Raw genomic sequence first — 27665 nt, forward strand, 5'->3', positions numbered from 1 at the left:
GCCATCTAGTTTTGCTAGCAGTGTGTCCATACCATTGTTGTTGTTCAAATCCAAAGCGGGTATTTCCATAGCGATGTCCCTTGCCCTTCCTTCCAGCCCCAGGACAACGGCGAGGGCTTGTTTCTCTTATCAAGTTCAGTAACCAGCTTCCAAATGGCGATCTCATTTTTCCAACACTCGTATGGTCGGGATTCGTCGAACTTCGGTGGAACTTTGTAGTTAGCAGTAGCCATCTTCTGCTAACCATCCTCTGCTACCAATGTTAGTCTACTATAAATAAACACAACGTTTATCTTCTGTTAACTTGGTTTATTTGATCAACTTGCAAACACCAATACAGAGCCATTAACGAACAGTGGACCTCTTGCTCGTGGTCGACACAGACTAACTGCGCATGCGTTTCACAGCCTCCAGAGGGCAACCTAGACTACCGTATGGCCAGTAGTATAGACTCAAAGAGATTACATGTTAACAATAACTACCATTGGTGGCTGGACTCGCGTGGAGCTGCTCAGTGGCCAACAGCAGCTCGTACTGTAATGTGTATGATGGCGTAGCAGGGCGTTGCTGAAAAAAAAGACCATGTGCTCGGCTCAGCATATCTTCCCAGGGTAAACAAAGTAGTAGCACTGCATGCCGCCTGTCAGGTCTCCTGCTACTATTAGTTATTATTATCTCTAGACTCACTCCACTCCTGTGTGTGCGCGTGTGTGTGTGCGCGTACAGGTAGAGCGCCCACCCTCCCCAGTGTCACCGCTGCCCCCAGTCCCCCCTCGTCTGGACCTCCTGCAGCAGAGGCCGCCCAGCTCCCCCGGGCCCTTGAGCCAGGGAGCCACGCCCAAGGCAAGTGGAGCTGTGTGTGTGTGCGTGTTGACGGACGGGCATGCTCGTACCCACTGAATCTGAATGGATACAAATGTCGTTTCCTAGTGCATTCTGGTCTTTCCTTTGGCACATCTAAGATGGCTACCATAGAATATAGGCCTTTCACAGAATGTTTAGAATGCAAATCCTTCCTCCATGTTGGAAGAAACAACGGTTGCCATGCGTTGATATTTGATAAATAATTTGTATGAATTGGTGTCTTACTACTGGATCTAGTAAACAAGTCACAGTGGAACAGTAATGCTTTCCCAGTGTTTTACCTTCTCTACCACTACACAGAAATGAGTGGTAGCCAATAGTTAACAGGCAGCCATGTTGGAAGAAACATTCTATGCAAGGTCTTGTCATGGAAGTTGACCGTTGGTTCATGTGTGGTCGGCATGTGAGACCTATAAACTTGCACAGATGGTAATGCATCATATCACCAAACCAGCACTAAATGACACGACATCATCAAATGTTATATGGCAGCCGTTTTCAGTCATAGCAGCCAAATTACCATTCAAGAATGTTTCTTTGAGTGGGAATGGCCATTAAATCAATCCAAGTGCTATGATTGTGCCACTATCCACTACTCCTGTCTTTATGCTGTAGTAACACCGCCCCTCCACCCCTCTCCCCCTCCAGATCCCAGCCCCTCACCGAGACAAGCCTCTACCTCTGCCCCCTGGCCTGAGAGAGCTCCCCCCTCCCCCTCCACCAGAACGACCCTCTCCACTGCCCGGCCAGGAGGCCAGACTCCAGAGGAGGCCCCTGCCCTCCACCCCCGACCAGGCCAGCTGGGCGTCTAACTACATGGTCCCGCGACCGGTGACCAAGGCCCTGTCAGCCTCAGGCTCCACGCCGCAGACCAACGGGCCCTCAGTGGCCACCAACGCCATCTACTGTCTGGCTGCAAGGTAGGAGGCTCCTGGAGGAGATGGAAGGAGAGGGGAATATGTTTGTACAAGAGGTATAAAACCTACTGCAGACAGGTGTATGATTCTACCCTGCTAAACGGGGATTGAACCTAAGTGCGCAGGGTTGTTTTTCAGCATGTGGAAGGGTTCTTTGAAAAACAGACCGCTAATATACATTTTCAGTAACCTCTGAGTGACTGTGTTTTAGTGATGGACTGATAATGAGTGCGGAAGGCAGGCGGAAGGCAGGCGGCAGCAGCCTATAAATAGTAGAATACTGTGGAATAGGGCGTGTACAATTTCTTTGTGGTAATTGTGGTCATGTTACAATATCTTGATGTTAGTAGCTGATTGCAGTGGAACATGACTCAACCCTACACTCTCAGGTTGTGTATGTGATGCAAACTGTGCAAGCAAAATCTATGAATGGATAAAGGAATGAATGAATGAATTAAGGCTGTCCTCAGCTAAATAAATTCTCAGTTTATTATTATTATCATTAATGACATGAAATCAGCATGTAACTGTAACCTGTTTCTTTGCGGACAACTCAGCTCTCCTAGTTTCCCCACAAAGAAAAAGCACAAGTAGAACAGATGCTCAGTAGTGAACTCCAGAATGTCAGTACATGGCTAGCAGACAACAAATTGTCCACACTGTTTGGCTCAAATGCCAAACAAAAAAAATCCCCTGGCTTTAATATCATAGTCGGCAACACCTCTGTTGTAAACATACCTGGGATGTATACTGGATAACAAATTACGTATACTCTGCTGCTCTACGCTGCTACTCTATTGTGGAACGGACTCCTGGACAGCCTGAAAATGCTTGACACCATATGGAAATTCAAGTCCACCTTAATTGTTTATTTTATTATCTTTTAGGATTATTTTTTTAATCAAATTGTATATAGTTTTATGGTAATACGTTTGTTTAATAAATTTTTTGAACGGTTTCAGTTTATTTAAAAAAAGTAGTTCCTTTAGATTTGTATGCATGTTTGTTGTCTTGAGTTGTCTGTCTGAGATCAAGGACCACAATGTAAACAAGTCCTCTGACTTTATCGTGTTTTTATCCTTGATGTTGTTTGTCTCAGTTGCATATCTTTTTATATCATGTACTCTTCAATTACAAACATCAAATAAATCAATCAATCAATCAATCAGTTGACAAATAGGATTTTGTTGAGTCATCGGCATGTTTCCCACATGCAGTCATGCCGAAGGACCTCTTTAGACCCAGTACTTATCATTCTTCAGGAAATAACTCATTCAGCATGGGGAAAATGCATACAAATCGACTTACAAAATCTTGGTCAACTGAGACCAAACCGACCGATTACTCGACTAAGAGGAGGCAGCCCTAGGATGAATGGATGAAGTTTAATCCCTCTCATCCTTCTGTGTAGACCTCCCAGCAGCAAAACCTATGAATGAATGAACGGATGAAGTTAATCCCACTACCTCTCTGCTTTTCTTTGAAGGCCTATGAATGAATAATTGATATTACTCTTACTGGGCGCAGGCCTCTCACAGCTCCAGTGGGGTCTGGCAGTGAGAAATCGTTGGCGGACTGCGAGGAGAACGAGTACATGAGTCCCACCTCGCTCCCTGCTGCCGGGGCTCCATGGGTTGTAGCCGGAGCCTTGGTACCTCCAGCCCCAGCCCCAGCCGCACCAGCCGCAGCAGCAGCCCTGACCAACAACAATCACACCGACATGGCCCAAGCTGGGTAACCCTGATTTTGCTATTAACTTCAATTCCCAAATTTAAATAATGTTCATAGTAAAATATACTGTCAGCTCAGTATATGTGTTTTTAAAAAGTGTGAAATCGGATTAGTTACTCCTTCCAATATTACGGTTTCATTATTATTATTATTATTATATAACTCACTGGAGGCCAAACCCGAGAAATCCCGGGTTTTAATCCATATTTCTTTTATTAGCGATATCCATTAATTTTTCATCCATCCAGCCTGATGTTATCATTGGGAATGGGTCTGAGCTCGCAAAGGGCAAATACTGCCGCCTATCGTCTCCCGGATGGTATTGCACATCATTGGATTGGGTGGGACTGTGCAGCAAAAAAATGACTTCTCTGGGATGCAGCTGGATACTATTGCATTGACTGTGGGGACTGGGAGCAGCGTGGATCTATGTGTTTTTGGATATAACGTTGGATCAATAAACGCGATCAATATTTGGAATGGCGATCAGGAATTAGGGATGCTCCGATATTGGTATCGTTATCGGCTGCCGATATCAGTAAAATAGCTGGATCGCGTATCTGTAAAAAAAAAGAAGAAAAATCAGACTAAAAAAAATTAAATAAAAAAAATATTTATAATGAATAAGAAATAACCATTCAGTACATTTATAGCTATGTGTTAATTTGTTACATTTAGTTTCACTAAGTTAGGAAAGTAATGTTTTTATTTTATCCACTTTTTCGCCCATTTTTCTATTTTTCTCCCATCCCAATTTTCGTATCATCCAATTCAACCCTCCCCTGTCTCGAACGCTGTTTCTTGCCTCCCACAAGCCGGCTGCAATGTGGACTAAGTCGTACATAGCACGAGTCCCCTCCGATACTCGAGGTAACAGCAGTCGCATCTTTTCACCTGCGCGGCGCGATCTTTCAGCGTCAGGGGTCTGCGCTTTGGAGGGGCGCCGCCCCCATCACTTCCTGATTCTACTGCGCAGGCGCACCAACCGACCTGTAGGAGTTGCTGTCCACAACGCCCGATCCCCACCCATCAGTTTTCCACCCCCTAATACTGCCAATGTGTATTAGTACGGACGACCAGCTAAACTGAAAGCAATGTGGAGCGCTGGGCTCGAACAGGCGAACCCAGCGTCTCCAGACTGCAGGCAGTAACCAATCACGCCGCATCATCAAACTAACCGATGCCAGTCTGGTCTTCAAAACCCTCCATGGTCTAGCCCCACCCCCACTTTCCGATTTTTCACCTCCAGGTTCGTGTGTAGTCTTTTACCAACAAACTTGCAGTTCCGCGTTCGGGTTCAGAACGTCGGCACCGCAACTTGTGAACGGCCTTTCCCAATGAGGCGCATCCAAAACTGGCTAAGAAGAACAACAATATGCGCCAGGAGAGACGATCAACTCTGAGTCCGCTTCACATTGAAAGTGATCTCACAGACAAACTTAAAGCAGAAAAGATCATTGATGCGCGAAATGTCGCATTTTTTTTGTTGCATTAAGGTAAGACAATGGTTAATCATATTGGATGCCTTCATTTGAACAATTAATTTGCACTATATGAAATGAGTGGGGCTCGCTGTAGTAGCCTAGTAGTGTGTGTGTGTATTGTATGAAATCAGAACCTGGACAGCACCATTTGCGTGCAAGCAAAAAAGAAAAAGGGAAAATTTTGCGAGTCCCATCCCATAATAGCCTACCCTATTGTCCAGCTCACCCTCCGCCTATGATGTTATTTCATTTTCTTGCTATGTTTTCACCACTCAATAGGGCACTTTAGCGTGACGTTTTTCAACCGTGGGGGCACATGGTCAAGTTTAGACCATTGGAGGGGCACCAATAGGGCACATCCTCTAATTTTTGCCACTCAAAGGGGCATTTTAGTGTGATGTTTTCAACTGTGGGGGCACATGGTCACGTTTAACCATTAGAGGGGCACCAATAGGGCACGTCCTCTAATTCTTTTCACTCAAAAAGGCACTTTTGCCTGACATTATTTAACCGTCAGGGCACATGGTCAAGTTTAGACCATTGGAGGGGCACCAATGAGCATGTCCTCTCATTTTCGCCACTCAAAAGGGCATTTTAGAATGATGTGTTCAACTGTGGGGCACATGGTAAAGTTTAACCATTGGAGGGGCGCCAATGGGCACGTCCTCTCATTTTCGCCACTCAAAAGGGCACTTTTGCGCGACATTATTTAACCGCCACTCAACAGGGCACTTTAGTGGGGGACCCCCCCCCCCCCCCCGAGTCCGCCAGTGCTGTGTTTCTTCTTCTTCAAGATGCAAAAAAGAGAAAATTTTTCCATCCATACGTACGTTCCCGTGTTATACCGTGGTGAATATAAGTATGGTTTTACAGCGGTATGGGGTAATTCCTAAAAGGCTGCGTAATACCCATATAGGCCAATTCTACTATTTGGGTTGGCGTTTCTTGCCTATACACGCTAGTATTCCTGAATAAAATCTATACAGTAGCTATTATGTTTCATCATGAATGCATGAAAGGGGGGGTGGGGGAGTAATTTCTGATTATTGATTACCAGTAACGGCATTAGTATTGAACGCTAAAAACGCTGATCAGCTAGCCTGGATCAGTATGAAAACCTTGCAAAATCAAGCCAGAATTTACGTCGGATGATCCTTACCTTTGATCGGGAGTATTCCAAAAATAATATTCCAATTGTTTGATCGATATCTGCTCCATCCGATTTCCATTTGGCCCACGACATAACCAACCACAGCATATGCATTGGATGTCCCGTAGACGTTTGGATGCGACCGATTGAACCTCTAGCCTTGCCGTCTACTGAAAATCTGCACCTGGAGACCTTTCAGTGTAACACAGGGTCTGGAACAGGGTTTACTGCAGCTCGATACCACCACCTGGGAGAATCTGGCCGGTACTGCACCCTCGGCATCGCAGTAGGCCTTCTAATGGCAACATACGGGTCCCTGGCATTGAATAGGATATTAAAATCGAAAAAAAGAGAAACAAACCAAAAACGTAATATTACGTGGTTTAGCACCCAACGGTTGTCGGGCAAACACGTAATATTACGTGAATGGCCCCGAATGAGTTAATACATTTTTGGAAGTTGTATTAGGTTGTGTTTAGTGGTGATGAAGAAGTGAACAATTGTTAGAGAAATTCATATTGCAATTGTGATATTCACAATAAGTAATAATTTATAAAGTTAGAGCTATTTAGCAGAAGCTTTCCCTCCCTTGCATAGCATTGCATGTGGCGAACGATTCCAGTGTACGGCACTCTGTCTTATATTAAAAACCCTTTAATTATTTATAGACCAGCATTAAAAACATGTGATGTGTTTTTCAGCTCAGTAGAGTCTTCACCAGAGATCAAATGCATCTGTATGGTTTTAAAATAAAAAAAAATGTTGTCCATGAATAGTTAACACTATGATCGCCGGGAACGAGTTTTCACGTCATTCCGAGCCATGCTCATTCTGCCGAAGACGCCGTAACTCGTCTTTGATGTCAATATTTCAAAAATCTTGTCATCGAAATCATATTTCCTTTCCGGAGCCCTGAGACACACTGCTGATCTCCTCAACTCTCTAGCGGTTCAAGAGCGCCATCTGGTGGCCGATCGGCAGATCGCCAACCGGATATTAACCTTTGAACCGGTAGTACTCATCCAAATGTGGTCCGGCCACTCGCTATAGCTCCCGCGACTCCATCTTGAAACACTGGATAATAGATCGCTCGCCCTAACTCAATAAACAACGTTATTTGGATGTATATACTATTATACAACCTGGAAATGGATCGGGCATTTCTACATCCCATAATAGAAAAAAATCTGTTCCACGCTCATCTGCCAGCGGCGCGAGGAAGCCACGGTAAGATTCAGCGTTATTTTCTAACGTATTCTATACTAACTGATCTGATGAACATATGACCCACTCTGGATGAATCATCTAACGCTGCCCACGGAATTATAAACGATCCCCCGCCCGCCCCCGTCATCATCAGATGATATGTAGTAACTCCTAGAAGCACGTCCAGTTGAAACTTTTTATCTCGCACAGATTCCTACCAAACTGTATTTGATCATCAATATAATGCATTTAGGGCTATAAATCACGTTCTGAAGAAAGCTGCAGAAAACGATAAAAACATACTTATACTTTAGACCAGGGGTCAGGAACCTTTTTGACTGGGAGAGCCATAAAAGACAAATATTTCTAAATATATTTCATTGAGAGCCATATAGTATTTTTAACGTATAATAAATTAAATATGTCTTACTTTTAATGTGACTTTTGGTGCTGCATGGTTTTGCTGATGCCCTTGTAATCTGGTTCATACGTGGTGAGGTTGAGCTTCATGCAGGCGTTGAGGCCTCTATCAGTTAAACGTGAGCGTAGGTTGGTCTTAATGTTCCTCATATGCGAGAATGACTGCCCACATGCATATGTAGAGCCAAACATGGTCAATACGGCAATACTAACGCTGCATTGTGTGGTATGTCACAGGAAGCTCGTTCCAAGTTTTAAGAATCAGCTGGTCTTCAGGTTGAAGATTTTTAATTTCTGTCCACTTGTGTTCCCTCGCCAGCTCTGCTCGCTATATCTTCAGCTACAGATACTATTAGCTGTATCTTCAAAACTAATTTCTGTTTACTTTAAAATGACACAGTATTATTAAGAAATATCACAAGCATTAAAAAAAAAAAAAAAAAATTTTACTCAAAAATGTCTGGGAGCCATATGCTGTCACCAGAAGAGCCATATATGGCTCGCGATCCATAGGTTCCCGACCCCTGCTTTAGACCATATTTTAGTATGAATATGTGAATGAAAAAGTTTAACGTTGCTACACCCTGAACAATACATATAGGACATTGAATGGGCCATAATAATGGCAATGTAGCAATAGATTTTAAAAGTTATAGCCCTGCAAAGAAGGGGAACTTCTCCATAGACAAATAGAGCTGGCGAGGGATGGTAAATTATGAATTTAACCCATGGCGATTAAAGTGTTAAAGGCTTTTTAATGCAAAATGCCCATGTTTTAGGAACCTTTCACCATGTGCATTGCTATGCAAAGAAGAGAAAGTATTTTCGAAATAGTTTAGTAATTTTATTTAGTGTAACCTATTTGAAAAGCACCTGTTTTCACACTTTTGTGAAACGGACGCGGCACCAAGCAACCCCACCCCCCCACGGATTTGGATCACAGATTGGACCTTTATGGTGACTAGTGATTTTATTTATTTGTGCAATGTTTCACCACTAAGAGGCTCTTTAAGATTCCTTCTCTCCCTCTCTCCTCTCCATACCCATATATCCCTCTCTTCCTCCCTCTCTGTCCGTCTCCCTTTCTCCATCTATTGCTCTCCTCTTCCCCTTCCTCCGTGCCCTTCTCCCCTCTTTCTTCCTCTCTCTCTCTCTCTCTCTCTCTCTCTCTCTCTCTCTCTCTCTCTCTCTCTCTCTCTCAGGAGTGTCTCAGTGTGTGAGGATGACTTTGAGGATCCCCAGGTGTATGAATCCATGTGTAACATCCAGGCCCAGTCTGCAGCAGCCGATGTAGTAGCGCCAACACCACCACCTTCTGAGCCAGGTACCAGATAAATTAATGTCCTTGGATATATATAAGTATGGTATGGTAATGCATATATATTTATAATTTATGGCCTATCTGTGTGACTGTAGTAAAGGAATCCAGTCTTTGACCACTAGTTGGTGTAATTGGCGCTATAGAGCAGAGTAGGAGGAAAGGGGTCCCCGAAAATTGTGTATTGTGTGTTCTTCCAGCACGAGGACGCACAAGCACGCCATGAGCACGGGGTGACATAGAACCTGCCCTTGTGCTTCAAATGTATTGGTCTGTACGATCTTCCTCGAAATCTGACAAGCTAACTCCATGTCAATCAAAGGAGGTTGGAGTTAGGGGTGGATGGTATAAACGGTATACGGTATAAACGGTATCAATTTGCTCTACGGTATGGATTTTGACTATACCTTGTAACCGGTAGAGCAGCTCTAAAATAGCAATGACGTCATGTAACCACAGCGCGACTATTTCACTCGTATTTGCCCCTAAAAATTTATAGAATTAGTCATAGATAATAGATATGTGCGAACTGGAAAAAGTTATTTAGGAGCACAGAGGCTTCGCGCAGTGGGCGTGTCAACACGCAATTGTCATTTCATAATAAACACAGAAGCGAACTAGCTCTTCAGCCCTGCGTTGCACACAGCTGTGTGACTTCTCTCGCGAGTCGCGCAGTTTCTATGTGTAATGTAAACTCTGCGACGAGTCCAATGGTCTAACATGCTTTGCATCCTCGCCATTCTGGAATGTCCACGTCGCGCTAAAACCTTATGTAATGTTAACTGTCGATGTGCTGGTAGCCTCGGCAAGCTAACGGTAGCTGGCTCCAGCAGCTTGTCGATGTGCTGGTAGCCTCGGCAAGCTAACGTTAGCTGGCTCCAGCAGCTTGTCGATGTGCTGGAGCCTCGGCAAGCTAACGTTAGCTGGCTCCAGCAGCTTGTTGATGTGCTGGAGCCTCAGCAAGCTAACGGTAGCTGGCTCCAGCAGCTTGTCGATGTGCTGGAGCCTCGGCAAGCTAACGTTAGCTTGCTCCAGCAGCTTGTCGATGTGCTGGAGCCACGGCAAGCTAACGTTAGCTTGCTCCAGCAGCTTGTTGATGTGCTGGAGCCTCGGCAAGCTAACGTTAGCTGGCTCCAGCAGCTTGTCGATGTCCTGGAGCCTCGGCAAGCTAACGTTAGCTGGCTCCAGCAGCTTGTCGATGTGCTGGAGCCTCGGCAAGCTAACGTTAGCTGGCTCCAGCAGCTTGTCGATGTGCTGGAGCCTCGGCAAGCTAACGGTAGCTGGCTCCACTAGCAGCCCCCTCTCTCCCTCTCTCCCTCTCTCTCTCTCTCTCTGCTAACAATCCTGATTCGATTCTTGAACCTATTTAATTAAAAAGGAAGATATTGATGTACATTAGCTATAGTATAGCTCAGCAGCTGTAACAGAATAACAGCTGCCATACCAGTGTTTACCCCTTCAGAAGCATTTATATAGACATTTTAAGATAAGTTAATATACCGTGATATATACCGTTACCGTCTATGCTTCAAATTATACCGTGATATAAATTTTAGACCATACCGTCCAGCCCTAGTTGGAGTCATTACAACTTGGCCAAAACCGAAAGTTATATTACACGGATGGGATGTAAACACTGCAAGAGCAAAGAAAACGGAGAAAATGGACTTTGCAGATATTATATGATGAAGGAAATGTATTCAGCTTGTAGACTATAGTGGAAACCCTGTTTAGTTGGATGGAAATGTGAATATAAACAAAAGTGTTTACAAGAACTATTTTTAACACATTCCCCGCCAATCACGTTGTACAGCGTTATTGCCGGCCATGCGTTGTCTGCCAAACCACGCTGTACAGCGATATTGAGATCAATATTTCATTTTTTCGCCATGGCATTCATAATTCATATATACACCTCCGGCGCTGCAGCTGGACCCTACGGCTAAAAAAGACGACCGCTCAATACCGCCGCCTGGTGGATGGTCGGTAAACAGGATATTGCTGCTGTGCGTCCATTAAATTCATCCGGCCGTCAGATATTGTCGCAAGGCTTCCGACAGACACAATAGTACATATCGATCGCTTTATAAACTTAATAATCTATATGATTTCGGTGTTTATTGCGACATACAAACCGGAAATGGACCTAGGCGATCGACGTCCTATACCTGGGATCTTTCACCGCCAGTCTCATTGACGCACAATAAGAGGACACTAACGTTACTTTCAGCTTGATTGTTTATTCTTTTCACTGCAAACCGATCCGATCAATATATCACCCATACTACATAAAGCATCCGTGACTGACGATCACGGAATTATAAACGACCCCCCCCCCCCCTTCATCCACGCATGATGAATCATAACGTATAGGATCATATACAGTTGAATTTTTTAATATAGCGTGTATTGGGAATAAACGGCAGTTGATCATCTATATATGCGTTTATGCCTATAACTCACGTTCTATGAATTACTGCAGAAAACGATAAAAACATACTTATATTCTAGAAGGTATTTTTGGAAGAATCTATGAATGAAAAAGTATAACGTTCCTACATCCTGAACGATAGATAATCGATGTTGAATGGGCCATAGTAATGTCAATTTAGCAATACAATTTAAAAAGTTATAGCCCTGCAAAGAAGGTGAACATCTCCATAGGCTTAGAGTGGTGGCAGTGAGCCTACATTGATGGATATAACCGTGGCAGGGAATGTGTTAATTGATGATAAAAATTACTTTTGGCAGTTCTTGGAGCTCCCTCTCCTCGCAAAACAAAGATCCTGCTGAAAGCGGGGGATGCATCAAAAGCGAGACGGAGAGGAGATGATAAAACATGAACGCAGCTCACAGGGACTATGGCTGCCTCAGTGGTTCTTATCATAATCCATTGGACAAAGATAGGCTGAGAAATCCTACATGAGCTGACTTGGAGAACACAGTTTGATGGCATCTCAAAGCTAGTAGTTGCGTAACAATAACTCGTAATGCCTAGAACTGTTTTGCAATCTCGGGAAACACGATTAAATCCTTATCGTTGGGGCACACGTATCTTGTGTTTTATTATACATTTATACAAACGGACTCACTCTCAACATTATCATAGGTCTAGCTGAAGTTTTCATCAACATGCATACAAGCTAGTATGTCTCTGAGCTCATGGGGAAACTTGTGTGATTTAAGAAATAAATGATTGCAAAAAGGAAATCACTCAAACCAACAAAAGTAGACAAACACAGATTTCAACAAGCACAGAATCCACACATTGACTTGTTCACCTGTCTTTGTTATGTTATATTGCAATTGTAAAATATAATAAGAAATTGTTTTTATTTCGATTTTGGATTGGGTTTCTACGGTGACTATGGTTAATTGGGAGCTCTTAAAGATATTCTCTCTCTCTTTCTCTTTCTCTCTCTTTCTTCCACCAGAAGAGACCATTATAATACAACCACTATTAGAATAGATGGATACTTTGGTTTAGGGCATGTCTGCTTTATTAGACAGGACAGCTTAAAGTGAACATGGACATGCAGTAGAGGTCCCAGGCAGGATAGACACCCAGGGTGTAGTGATCATGCTGCTTAGCGTGGCGAGCCACCAGGACAGCCCACCCAGCTCCAATCCTACCCGGCATCAAAAGGCCCTCATTGAACATTTTCAGGATTACTCTCTGACTCTGTGAGTCCATTCATCTCAAATCTGGCTTCATCTATAATCTCTTTGTAAAAAAAGATTTAGCACATCCTGTCCCAATTCAACAGCAGCACTCCCTTCAATCCTTAACAGCTTGATGTTTCTTGCTAGTTGTTTAACACATTCTGTGCTGATTCTTTGCCCATCTTATACCTCTCTCTGCCAGTGCTGTAAGCCTATGGAGTCGCTCACCTTCTTTGCAGGGCTATAACTTTTTAAATATTATAGCTATATCGACATTACTATGGCCCATTCAACATTGGGTATCTATCGTTCCGGATGTGGGAACGTTATATTTTTCCATTCATACATTGTTGTGTTAGTACCGTCATGAATATAAGTATGTTTTTGGAGTGTATAGCAGTAATTCCTAGAATGCGAGTTATAGGCCTGACGCATATTACACATAATCGATTGGCGTTTCGTTCCTATACACGCTATATTAAAAAATTCAAATGCATATGCTCGGTATACATTATGCTCCATCATGCGTGAAGGAAAGGGGGGGGGGGGGGTTGGGACAGGGGTTAGAGAGTTCCCATGTTTGTAGTGGGCGGAGATGGAGCAATAAATACATGTAGTGAGCATATGCATACATGGTGACAGTAGAATCATAAGAAAATTGTGAAATAGAGTAATTGATAGAACTACTGCAAGCGTATGGATACAGGGTGAGATACAAGACAATAGCTCAGGGCCATATGCCCCGAGGGGGCAGAAGGAGTCACTCAGAAGGTTCAGCACTGCAGGCCAGACAGAAGGCGGTATGAAGCTGTTCCATGGGACCGGTTGAGACAGACAGAGGTTAAAAGGTTCTCCCATGTCTGCAGAAAAGCAGACATGGGAGAAAATAGACATCCTAACTAAACTAGACAGATTAATCTAAAGGTCAGTCCCCGACCAGGTGAGATCAGGGTAGGTTGAAGGAGAGAGAGAAAAGATGGGTCTTAAGCAGGGATTTAAAAGCTTCGACAGAGCAGGCGCCCCTGACGACGGCAGGTAATTTGTTCCACAGGTAGGGAGCGCGGTAGACAAAGGCTCTGTGGCTGGCGGATTTCTTCTTAACCCTAGGAATCGATAGAAGCCCCGCATTTTGTGAGCGCAGAGCACAAGCAGGCTAGTATCGGGAGATGAGATCGGATAGATAGAGCGGTGCAAGCCCATTAAAAATTTTGTAGGTGAGGAGTAGCACTTTAAAGTCAGATCGGGCTTGAATAGGAAGCCAGTGTAGGGCGGACAAAACTGATGTGATGTGATAACATTTTCTAGTTCTAGTTAGTATCCGTGCAGCCGCATTTTGCACAAGTTGAAGATTTTTTATGCTTGAATTAGGTACGCCTCAAAAAAGTGCATTACAGTAGTCCAGACGTGATGAGACAAAAGCATGAATCAGGGTTTCAGCATCAGCCATAATTAAAATGGGGCGAATATTTGCGATATTACGAAGATGGAAGAAGGCAATTTTGGTGAAATTTTTTATATGTGCATTAAATGAGAGGGAGGAATCGAGGTTTTTTATGGTGGAGCTCTGGGATACATGACAAGTATCAAAGTTGAGGGAGATGTCCTGAAACAGGCCTCTGTGGTTTGGGGAGCCAACAATTGATGAGGAGGAGACTGTACATTAGGAGGGGGTGGGTGGGTGGTAAAAAATATATACAAACGGTGGGGAGGAGACTGTCCATTGTTGTTGTGGCATAATTGCGAAATGTGTTTAGTCCCTTGTTTGTATGATAACAAGCCGTTTAGTTCATGGTTCAAAGTAATGGGAAAAGGGTGCTAGCTCGCCATCAATCAGAAGCTAGCCACAAGACTTGCATTCACGCTCTCCAGCACACAGCCTCCCTGCCTGGCACAACAACCACAACAGTAGGGTCTATAGTCACAGTCAGGACAGTAGGCTCTACAAGTAGGCTCCCTTAAAACGCTAACGCTATAAAAAAAAAAATACATTGGAGGTTAAAATAAGAATATGACTTGGCCTGAAAAAAAGTTCATTCAGGAGAATTTGTTTTGCTTTAATCCCTGCAATTGTGTTAGTATGACGGCCGGCCAAGCCGGTAGCAACGCCGAGAGCTGGGCCCGATACCAGCATCTCCTGCGTTAGTGGCGAGCGCCTTGCCCACTTTAGTTTGTATTAGGGGTGTAAAGGTACACGTATCCGTACCGAACCTAACCGTTTCAGTGTGTACCGTACCGAACGGCTGTGTAGTGTACCGAACGAATACAACGGTATGTTAACCACCAACGACCGCCCACGGGGGCTCTTTTTTTCACAATCTAATATAATTATTATTATCTTAAAAAAAAATTACAAGTCGATTATTAATTTCAATATAGAATATTCGTTGACAGCCCTACAAGTACAATTAGTTACTGCACACTACATCACCCCTGAGTGGAACATGGAAAGCCAAACTTTCCCCCACTGTACTGAAAACCCGCACCGAACCTTGACTTCAAAACCGAGGTACGTACCGTACCGTGGTTTTTGTGTACCTACCGTAAATCCTCAAATATAGGACATGTCTTGTATTTACCTCAACTGCAAAGAGCACCAGGCCTTTATTAGAGAGAGGCTTATATAAGAGGCAGGCCTTAATTTCACAAACTGGCCAATTGTAATTGTGATTGATTGATTGATTTTATTTAGACATAAACATATACAGATCACATGAGTATTTGCTTTGTCAGGGTGAAACTGTGGTGGATTAACGTAATTCACACACTGAAGTTGGAACTGTCTATAGGTTGCAGGGTCCGGGGACGATTTAGCGTGTGGTACCTCTCAACTCTACCTCAGTCGAATCGAGTTGATGATAACATGCAGTAGCTTTAGCTAATGCTATCATAGCCATCATGATCTGTAATGTCAACTGGACAACGCCAGCCCCGCCTGCCAACGCCATATAGATGGCGAACGTTAACCAAGCTGACACCACAGATCTGGCTATTACAACGTTAGCTATATGAATTGAAAATGGGGGACCCTGATGGAAACAAGACAAATGTCTTTCTCAGGTCTGCATCCCCTTAACAATTGTATGTATTGAGCCGTACTGTATTGTACCCATTCTGCAATCTGTTAAATAAAGTTTTCATTCATTCATTCATTCATTCATTCAGCTAACGCCAATGCTAACGCAAGGGAAACGTTAATGTAGTCGGTGTAGAGAGAGGCAGCACTTAATTTAATTTAAGGCCTTAAAAGGTATTCCAAAGTCTTCAATTTTATTTGCACAGGCATAAAACATGTTTGGGGGGGGAGGGGGGCAGCCTGGCTGTAGGGAGATTAAATGATATTAACCCTTTGATCGCCGGGGTTAAATTCATAATTTACCATCCCTCGCCAGCCGTATTTAACATGGAGAAGTTCCCCTTCTTTGCAGGGCTATAACTTTTTAAATTGTATTGCTAAATTGACATTACCATGGCCCATTCAAAGTCCTATATCTATTGTTCAGGGTGTAGCAACGTTATACTTTTTCATTCACATATTCATACTAAATACGGTCTAAAGTATAAGTATGTTTTTATCGTTTTCTGCAGCTTTCTCCAGAACTTGATTTATAGCCCCAAATGCATTATATTGATGATTGTATACAGTTTGATAGCAATCGGCGCGAGATAATTTTTTTTAAATGGACGTACTTCTAGAATGATCTACGTATGATCTGATGATGACCGGATGGGCGGGGGGTCGTTTATAATTCCGTGGGCAACGTTATATCATTCATCTAGTGTGGGTGATATGATCATTGGAGCAGTTAGTATAGAAGACATTACAAAATAACGCTGAAACTCACCGTAGCTTCCTCGCGCCGTTAGGAGATGAGCGTGGAACAGAATTTTTTCTATTATGGGATATAGAAATACCCGATCCATTTCCAGGTTGTATAATAGTATATACGTCAAAATCATGTTGTTTATCGAGTTATTGGCAACGGATCGATATCCATTGTGTCGAGTCCCGGGACCTATAGCGAGTGATCGGACCAAATTGAAATGAGCACCAGCGTCCACTTCCCTGTTTATGTCCTGGGCGATCTGCCGATCGGCCACCAGATGGCGCTCTTGAACCGTTAGAGAGTTGACAGGGGCTCACCAGTACATATAATGTCTCCGGGGGAGAAATATGATTTCGATCACAGATTTTTGAAATATTGATATCAATGAAGCTGTACTGCGTCATCGGCAGAATAAGCATGGCGGGGAATGACGCTGAAAAGCGTCACCGGCGATTAAAGGGTTAAATACATGAAATGTTTTTGTATTCAAGTAGTTTTTTGCTGGGCTACCGGGAGCTTGGTGCGCCTGGCGAGAGCTTGTATGTAACGTGCAAGAATTTTATTCCTTCTGATTCAGAGCCTCCCCAGCAGGAGAAGCAGGAGGACCCAGAGCTGGAGGACGTGTACGAGTATGATTATCCCAGACCTGTGGCCCCTCCAGCCCCCACCAGACGCACTCTCTCTGACATCACCGGCACCTCCGCAGCCTTCAGCAACCTCAGCCTGGACGGACCCTCTTCAGTAGATGCCTGTATGTACAGTAGACCCTCCACAGTAGAGGCCTGTATGTACAGTAGACCCTCCATAGTAGAGGCCTGTATGTACAGTAGACCCTCCACAGTTGAGGCCTGTATGTACAGTAGACCCTCCCAGGGCTCTACGCTAACCTTTTTCCCAAGGAGTGTTTTCACATGTGTTCCTAAATGAAAACATTCAAGAGCACACAGACACCATGTCACATATTATCCCTTTATAACTGTACAACTTGTTGTGTATTATTATCCCTTTATAAGTGTACATCTTGTCACATATGATCCCTTTATAACTGTACACCGTGTCACATATTGGACACCTTGTCACATATTATCCCTTTATAACTGGACACCTTGTCACATATTATCCCTTTATAACTGAACACCTTGTCACATATTATCCCTTTATAGCTGTACACCTCGTTGTGTATTATCCCTTTATTTATTTTTATTTTTATTTTTAGATCTTTTTTCCCCTCCTTCTTCCTCCGTTTTTCTCTCATTCCAATGTTAGTCGTTATGCCAATCCCCTTCCTGGTCGCTGCGCACCTACCCCCTACAGTCGGTCTGGGAGAGTGGAGGCTATCGCATGCTTCCTCCGATGCATGTGTAGCCAATCGACCGCTTCTTTTCACCTGGCAGCGCAGACTCACTGAGAGGGTGTAACGTGTGGAAGGATCACACTACCCCCCTTAGATCCTTTCCTCGCTGAGCAGGCGCCCCGACCGAACTGTAGGAGTCGCTGTTTACAACGACCAGGACCCACCCACCAGCTTTCCCACCCCTAACACTGCCAATTTGTGTTAGTATGAACGACCAGCCAAGCTGGTAGCAACGCCGAGAGCTGGGCTCGAACCCAGCGTCTCCTGCATAGGTGGTGAGCGCCTTGCCCACTACACCACCTAGCCGCCCGTGTATTATCCCTTTATAACTCATTGTGTATTATCCCTTTATAACTGTACACCTTGTCGCATATTATCCCTTTATAACTCTATACCCTGTTGTGTATTATCCCTTTATAATTATAACTGGACACATCATTGTGTATTATCACTTTAGAACTGGACACCTCATTGTGTATTATCCCTTTATAACTGGACACCTTGTTGGTAATTATCCCTTTATAACTGGACACCTCATTGTGTATTATCTAGGGGTGTAACGGTACACAACCACGGTTCGGTACGTACCTCGGTTTTAAAGTCACGGTTCGGTACGGGTTTTCGGTACAGTGGGGGAAAGTTTGGCTTTCCATCTTTCACTCAGGGGTGATGTAGTGGGCAGTAACTAATTGTACTTGTAGGGCTGTCAACGAATATTCTATATTGAAATTAATAATCGAAAAATCTACTTTTTCTCCCATTTTCTATTTTTCTCCCATCCCAATTTCGTATCGTCCAATTCTACCCTCCCCTGTCTCGAACGCTGTTAGGCCATGCCTCCCACAAGCCGGCTGTAATGTGGACGAAGCCATACATTGCACGTGTCCCCTCCGGTACTCGAGGTAGCAGCCGTCGCATCTTTTCACCTGCACAGCGCGATCTTTCAGCGTCGGGATCTGCGTTTGGAGGGCACGCCGCCCCCGTCGCTTCCTGATTCTACTGCGCAGGTGCACCAACCGACCTGTAGGAGTCGCTGTCCACAACGTCCGATCCCCACCCATCAGCTTCCCACCCCCTAATACTGCTAAATGTATTAGTATGAACAACCAGCCAAGCTGATAGCAATGTGGAGAGCTGGGCTCGAACCCAGCGTCTCCTGCATTGGTGGTGAGCGCCTTGCCCACTGCACCACCTAGCCGCCAATAATCAACTTTTTAAAATAGATTATTATGTATATTAAATTGTGAAAAAACAGCCCCCGGTGGGCATGGCCTGAATGCGCTGCATGACGGATAGGAGACATGCGACGTCATTGAGCTGAACGTGTGAGTTTAATGAACAACAACAAAAGACAGTGATTTGCACTCTTGAGCATCTCAAGCTTCGATTAGAAATACTTCGGATTTTGATTAACTTGTGGAACATCAAGACAGTTTTATGCAAGCTATGTAAACTACAGCTGGCCTACCTTCTTTTTTATGCTAACGCTATTTTGTGAGTTCTAGCGTCAAGAATGTAAGTAGCCTACTTTGTTTTAGCACTTTATTATAAATCATCCCTCAGGGTAAACATTATTGAATAGAGAAAAAAGCATCATGCCGGTCATTAACACATCCTGCGCCATAAACGTCGTACAACGTGTTTCAAGTTCATGCTAATTCTGCCAATCCACGGCGTACGACGTTATTGAGATCATATTTCATTTTTTCGCCATGTTATTCATATTTCCCTCACGGAGCCTGGTCTGATGCAGTGTGAGCCGGCACAACTCTGCAACGCTTCAATACTGCCCCCTGGTGGATGATTGGCGAGTTGCCAAACCGGAAATGGACGAAACTATCTCGGTGCGTCTCCGAAATGCGTCCGGCCACTCGCATATTGTTGCGGGACTGTAGACACACGTCCGTGTGTAGCGATCACTGCCATAACGCAATAATCGATACGATTTGGCCGTGTATTATGATTATACAAACCGGAAATGGATTTAGGCGATCGCCGTCAAATAAGTGGGATCTTTTTCCTCCAGTCTCATCGTCGAACGGTAAGAGGACGCTGACGTTACTTTCAGCCTGTTTGTTTATTATTATCCATGCAAACTGCTCTGATCAATATATCACCTAGGGCTGGGCGATAAAACGATAACGATAACTATTGCGATAAATTATTTCCTCGAAATAAACATGAAACGTGGTCGCAAAGTTTCGATATATCGATTTCCCAAGCTTGGATATGAGCACACGCACTAACAACCAATCAGTGAAGGATATGGCGACAGCGAAGGAGACCCGCGGTGCACCTCTGGGTAGTAAACAAGGCTGGCTAGGATCATTAGCTTGCATGCCGCTATTTTATAGTTTACGTGCGGAGTGGGTGTGTGGCGTGAATTCTGAGGCCACGGTTAGAGTAGTGTGGGGTATGCGGTGGACGTCGTTGCAATGTATTGGGGCGGAACGGAGTATTTTAGGGTGATAGTTAGTACATTGTCATGGGATACACCGCTTGCTCTGGCTAACTGTTAGTTCCATTCTTATAATGCATATGATCCAGTGGCGGTAGGTTGCCCCCTGGTGGAATATAATAATCTATGCACTGGTGCGTAGAAGAACATGCGCGGACTGATGAAGACATCAACTCGAGACATTCGCAGCAGCAAAACAAGTGAGTCTATTAATAGCCCGTCCGTCGCCGCCGGGCATAAGAAGTTAATTAAACTTGACAGAAATTATATCGACGATAATTATCGATATCGAGTGATATGAAAATAATTTTATCGCGATAACGTTTTTGGTCATATCGCCCAGCCCTAACTACATAAAGCATTTAACGACGATCACGGAATTATAAACGACCCCCCCCCCTCCGTTCATCCGCGCATGATCAGTCATAACGTTTAGGATCATGTACAGTTGAAATTTGTAATATAGCGTGGATCGGCAACAAACGGCATTTGATAATCTATATATGCGTTTATGCCTATATCTCACGTTCTAGGAATTACTGCAGAAAACGATAAAAACATATTTATATTCTAGACGGTATTTTCGTATGAATGTATGAATGAAAAAGTTAAACGTTCCTACATCCTGAACGATAGATAATCGATGTTGAATGGGCCATAGTAATGTCAATTTAGCAATACAATTTAAAAAGTTATAGCCCTGAAAAGAAGGTGAACATCTCCATAGACTTACAGTGCTGGCAGAGAATGGTATAAGATGCTCAAATTGCGTGGCAGGGAATGTGTTAATTTGATCTCCGAGAGACGGGGGGGGGGGGCATAATCCCATGGGACAATGCATTGGTAACTTGTTTCAAATGACAATATATACCCCTGTGAATATTATTGCACGGATCGGAATACGGGCGCGCGCAATGATATTTTGCAGCAGGTTGACAGTGATATGCGAGTGCTCCCGACTGCGTGTGTGTTTACCCCCGCACACGGTTGGGACTCGGGAGTGTGTGTGGGGTGCTCCGTGTCCCTCTCTCTCTCCTAGAGCCATATGAAATATGTTTAATTTTTTTTCCAAATTCCATTTAATTTTTTTCCAAATTTCGTTTTTTCCGTTTTAATATTTCAGAATTCTGTATTTTGCGTTGTACGCTCATTTTACCATCAGAAATGGTGTCTAATAAGTGGGAATGAATAAATGTCCACAATTTAACAAGATATAACAGTCCATTTAATGTTTTTAAGTGCTGCAACTCAGAAATACAGTTCAATTTTACACTATTTTTCAAATAATATTGTGACAAAATAAAAATACACACTTCAAGTGTAAACAAACAATAGATACAGCTAGCTACTACTGACATTATCACAATGTAAGTAGCTAGCTATATCTATTCTATTGTGATGAAATATAGTAATGCATAATTTAGGCACCTTTAGTTTATAAAGGACAGTGTGTACTGACAGTCATTTGCATTAAACAAATCGATGGGTGCACCAGATTTAGCAAGAAGCTATCATTTCTAGTCCTGTGTTCTTTATGTACTGCAACGTTATAGCTATTTCATCACAATAGTGTCAGTGATTAGCCTCGCCCTCTAGCTTTATCTATTGTGATCACCAGGGATCATTGTTAGGGGCTGCGGCACTGCAGATATACTCTACTCTGTTTTGAAGCACAGTGTTTTTCCGTGTTCCTGACATGGCTTTTGGAGAGTGATCTTCGCACGTGTTTTGCGAGTCCAGTCCACGGCATGTTGACAGAATTAGCAAAACGCCTTATCGTCGGTAATATACAAGTCATTAGGATACTGCGCTGCTCTGAATTTAGGGCTTAGTGTGGAATTTCTTCCGACGTTAACACAGAGGCAGCTAGACGCTTGGATATTTCTCCGTGTTGTGTGTAACGCACTGTAGCGTCCCCGGTCATGTTCGCGTTGCACCAAACGTTCCATGTTCTCCCGAACACAGAATTTCAGTCCAGATTAGGGCAAATTCTGCAATATTCCACGTTTACAGCTGATTCCATTTTTAAATTCCGCGATTCCGTGAACGTGGATTTCATATGGCTCTACTCTCTCCCTCTCTGTCTCCCTCTCTCTCTCTCCCTCTCTCACTCGCTCGTTCTCTGCTCTCTCTGGCAGCACCCACGCCACGTCAACCCGTTTGAGGAAGTGTCAGTATTTCCACTCGCTCTGTTGTTGAGTGCGCTACAACCATAGCATATATATTTTAGTTATGCAGATCAGATCAGCAGCACCTACTGACGTCAGGGAGCGAGTCAAATCAGAATGGCTTAGTTCACTGGGGGAGGATATTGTCTCAACTGAATTGGAGCAATCCGCCAAAATGAGAATTAGAGACACAGACCCCATTGATACAAACCCCCATTGCTAGAAAACAACACTGGAAAAGGCAATTTATAAGACAGGGGACCTGTAACATCTGCTACTATCATAATGGGGTAATGATGATATTTCTTAATCTCTCACTCTCTCCTCCAGCTATGTTTGCAGCAGGTATAGAACCTGATCGCCCTCCTAAGCCCCTCCCACGGCGAGTCAACTCTGATCGGAGGCCCCGCCCCTTCACACCGGAGGGCCTCTCCGGCCAGTCCCCCTCCCCTTCCTCCACCTCCTCCTGCTCCTCCACCACCACCTCGGGGCCTGGCAACCTACCCATCAGTGGGGAGATTGAGTGTCTGATGTCACAGGGCTACTCATTCCAGGACATCCAGAAGGCCCTGATGATTGCCCAGAACAACCTGGAGACAGCCAAGAACATCTTGCGCGAGTTTGTCTCCATCCCCTCCACAGCACACATACTCACATAGCAGCCCGCCTGCCTACCTCCCTACCTGCCTATCCACCTACAGCTATCGCCTTTAGCTTTCCCTCTCTCTACACACTGTGCCATTATAATGGATAGCATTTATCTAAGCACTTTCCTAAAGGTCTACCAAGTACTTGCCAAAATGGCTTTACCTTGGGGGAGCAAGCGGAGTGTCTTGAGGGAGACGGCCTTACCTAGCCAAAATCTGACCCTCCTGTTGCTTCTCCTGAGGTCTTCTTGTGGCCGTTTCCTTTGTCTGTTGAGCGCGGTGTGTCCTGTATGAGCTACGTGTTTGAGTCTGTGGTGGCTTGGAATCGAGCAGGCGGAGATTGGAATTGTCATGAAGCGAGAAAATTTTTTAATAAAAAGACAAAAAAAAGGCCATCATTGTTGATTCTACGGCTTGTTGTACCACCGATGGCAGCCAATTTAGTTTTTGTGCGTGTTAGAGGCTTATTGAAAAATTGTGGTGTACAGTATGTAGCTACACAAATGCTAACGCCGTTGAATGTGAATCTTGAAGTTGCATTGCAGTATTAACAGGGCTCAGCCTTGTACGTCTTTACTGTAGCTTGTATCTAAATGAAGTTAATGGTGTTTGACAGGTTCAACATGACAACCAATTTCCTTCAGCTCTTGGCTAAATGATGGTGATATTCTATAATAATAATAATAATATAATATTAACAGGTTTAAATGACGTGCAAGTGCTCTCAGAATGTACAGTAAGGTGTATTCAGTGTAGTGCTTAAATTAACAGATGAACTAGCATCATTTTTAACAATATTTTGTCTTTTTTATTTATTTATATATATATATATATATATATATATATATATATATATATATACTTTTACTGCCACCATTCGTAGCAGTATCATTGTTTATTCTGTGAATAGCTTTTATATATTATGTTCTAGAGTTTCTTAGTAAAGAATTAAAGGACTTCTACATTCTATTGGAATTCTACTCTTTTGGGAAGTCGATGTGTTTGTTTGCGCCTCTTGCTTTTGAACTAGTGTTGTCTGGGCCTATGTTGTGGCTTTACTGGGTCGTTACTGAGAATTCGATCATTCAAGAGAGAGTCCTTGATGCCCCCCCCCCCCCCCCCCCCTCTGCTACTAAACAAGATTACGTTATTTTCCTGTTCTGTACTCAGGTACTCAGAGGGGTGTGGAGCTTGTGCGGTGATATGCCAAGGTTGTACGTGGAGATACAAAGCCTAAAAGCATGTAAACACAGGTGTAATGTATTAAACACAGGTGTAATGTATCAGATGCTTCTTTGGTCTGTGTACTGAATATCCCTTAGGTTCCTCTTTTTTATTTTGTTTCTTTTTCTACTTTATCTCAATGGTACTGTTAAAGGAACACTCACAACATTTTGGGAGATGCATTTGTTTGGCATCTTCCCCAGAGTCAGACAAGAAGATGTGTGTCCCAAAATGTTGGAGTGTGCCTTTAACTTTGTAATATGTATATTGACTGTAACTCCCAGACCGTGAAAGTGCCACTCCATGTTTAATACTCATGTGAGAATTAAGACTTGAAATTGCTAATACAAAAATATTCTGGAAGTGTTTTCTGAGTCTTTGGGTGTCACGTGTGGACTCGCCACAAGAGGGCAGTCTCTCACACTATTACTATTGATATTGACTCGAGCCCCCCTCAGACTTGCAGATTTGACTGGTGCACTGTAGCTCAGTTGGTACTTTATTGTTTCGATGAGATCCATTGTAAAACTGTATGTCATTGTTCACCTTGCCTTCTTAAAAAAAAGAACTTGCCTACTAAAAACAAAAAAGCTTTTTTCTCTCATTGCCTTGTTATTGCATGTGTAGATAAGATTTTATTTATTGATTTTAATATTCTCAGCAGTCATTGTGTTGCCCTGTTTTCATGCCTAAGCCATGTAAGATTTTCAATTAAACAATATTTTCTTTAACATTGAGTGTTTCATTGGCAGTTATTGTAGAAAAGAAAAATACTGTAGATTGCAGGGGGATGGATGGGGGACAGTGTACAATTACTCTTTCATTTTAGTAATATGTGGTGACTTTCATAGGTTTATGTTTAAGACACATTTTATTTTCAGATACACTGAAAGCCAATTACCACCAAATATTAAAGATGAAGAAAAAAACAAGTGATTTTTGTATCTAGATGAGAATGACTTGGACCAGTCAAAGACTGGTATGGTCCTATAAAGTTTAAAGGACCACACAGCATACACCCTCACACATGAGCAAGTTTAGCCTGGTCACTTAATTCTTATTTTACACTTATGTTATTCCAGACCAGCAATTTCTTCAACAGTGTAGTTAGAATATAGTTGAACTACCTATTCAAAGTACTTTTAGCGTAATACACACATTTCTATAACATTTCCATTATTTCATTTAAAAGTAGCTGTTAGTTTGATAAACTAGTTTTATAGTAGTTTCGCCATGTCATGTACAAAGGTCTAAGGACCACACAGAATAATAACTGGAGCCGGCTGCACATGAGCAAAAAACAGCCTCTCTCAGTAAATGCTTTCAAAACAGTCCCGGGCAGGTAGGTAATAATAAACACAAGACGTTGTTCCAAAAATAGTAAATTATATTTATTATGCAGGGTAGGGATTGAAACCTCCACTGATATTTAAATAGGCAACAAAGGGAAAAAACAATTAACAAACAGGGAGAAGGGTAAGGGGAGAACAAACAAGGTAAGTATAATAATAAACAAGTCAAACACTAACCACATGCCACGTGGTTGGCAATCTGGGAACCACCCAGCAATAAGATAATTAGGGCTATTTACAAATAACCATAAGTGCCATAAGACACAATCAAGCTTACCTGGTTATACAAAGAAACACCACTCTAACCATGTAGCTCACAGTGTAGGATGAACACCACTTTAACCCCAATGTTTAGAGTGTAGGATGAATCACCACTCTAACCATATAGCTCACAGTGTAGGATGAATCTAAGATGGCCAACAATATCTACATATATATACTTAAAGGTACAATCTCACCTGGATAAACAGAGAAACACCACTCTAACCATGCAGCTCACAGTGTAGGATGAATCCAAAGTGGCCAACAATATATATATCCCACACAACAGTGGAAAACAATGGCAACCTCACTCCACTCTGGTCACTGGCAATTGACAGAATGAGGCGCCCAGACGTGTGTGTGCTGTCAGGTATTTGTCCACCCGTCCCTCTCGAGGTGATTGCCATCAGCTGTCATTCATTAGGCAATCAGCACTCTTCAGTGTAGGGACGGGCAGCACCTGACAGGGAGAGAAAAGAGACAGCATTAGCTCTCATGTTCACACACACATCACATACAAAACACAACACATTAAATATACTAACCTGATGTTCAGATGGTGTCATAAATACAGTAATAATGGTAATGACCAACCCACGTACCCATGTACGTCACACCTCCCCCATAAGAGCGAACCTGTAGGGTTAGCAGAACATTATTACTTATTACCCAACATCAGATTAGTACCACATACCAGGGAAAACAGAAACAACAACAACCTCTACTTTGACAGGCCGCTCCACCGATACCGTCCTGTCAACAGGAGACAACAAACTGGAAACTTTTCCTGGGAAAAAAATAAAGCACAAAAAAAAATCATCATCGCGCTTAACAGGACAGCAACACAGGGAAACAAAAATCAGCACATTTCCCTGGCACCATCACAGCGCCCATCTCCTTTCAAAATGGCGTCACAAAAATTAGACTCACATTACTACCAGCATACCTGGCCGCTGCCACTCGTGCCAACCAGCTTGGTAGGGAGGAATCATTGGGGTGATTATTAATCAACTCACAACACAAGTCAGTCAACGGAGCGTTTTCAACCTCCACTACAGGGATCACACTCTCCCCAGCGATATCGTTCCCCATGATAAAATCAACCCCCACACCTTTTGGTTTCTGGGCTGACCCTCTTTTCTCCTGTCGCTTCCTCAGCGTATGACATCTTTTTACCACATGGCCCGTCTTTTTACAATAATTACACACCACCGGTCTCTTAGACGGCGGTGAGCGTGGCTGGAACGCTGACTCACGAGGAGTGAATGAGCCACCTTCACCACATATATTAGGACGTACAGAAACACGTTTGCGTGACCATTCAAACTCATCTGCCGAAATCGCAGCCTGTCGGAGTGTTGACACCCCCTGCCCATGTAAATAGAGCACAGCTTTGACTGGCAGGGTGGCTTTGAACTGCTCCACAAGTACCAATTCACTCAATGATGCAAAGTCTTTTACCTCACACGCAGAACACCGATCAAAATTAAGTCTCTCCTCCTGGGAGAAATCAACATGGGTTTGGGAAGGAGACTTACGGCGGTTGCGAAAATGCTGCCTGTATGCTTCTGGTACCTGTTCGTACACACGCAAGACAGCGCTTTTCACTTTCTCATATACCACG

The 27665-nt window shown here is 43.5% G+C and overlaps 1 protein-coding gene across 1 annotated transcript in view; it reads left to right on the forward strand.

Moving 5' to 3' along the window:
• LOC311233310 (E3 ubiquitin-protein ligase CBL-like) overlaps window positions 1-23975 on the forward strand; it is a 127851-nt gene extending 103876 nt beyond the window's left edge. Inside the window, exons 10-15 of the mRNA XM_084320260.1 lie at window positions 727-843; window positions 1513-1784; window positions 3309-3515; window positions 8975-9096; window positions 17155-17328; window positions 22888-23975. Coding sequence (XP_084176386.1) covers window positions 727-843; window positions 1513-1784; window positions 3309-3515; window positions 8975-9096; window positions 17155-17328; window positions 22888-23216 — 1221 coding nt within the window. The 3' untranslated portion in view covers window positions 23217-23975. The remainder of the gene's footprint in view (window positions 1-726; window positions 844-1512; window positions 1785-3308; window positions 3516-8974; window positions 9097-17154; window positions 17329-22887) is intronic.
• The last annotated feature ends 3690 nt before the right edge of the window (window positions 23976-27665 follow it).

The sequence above is a fragment of the Notolepis coatsorum genome (genome assembly GCF_963971535.1).
Source record: "Notolepis coatsorum genome assembly, chromosome: 8".
Lineage (NCBI taxonomy): Eukaryota > Metazoa > Chordata > Actinopteri > Aulopiformes > Paralepididae > Notolepis > Notolepis coatsorum.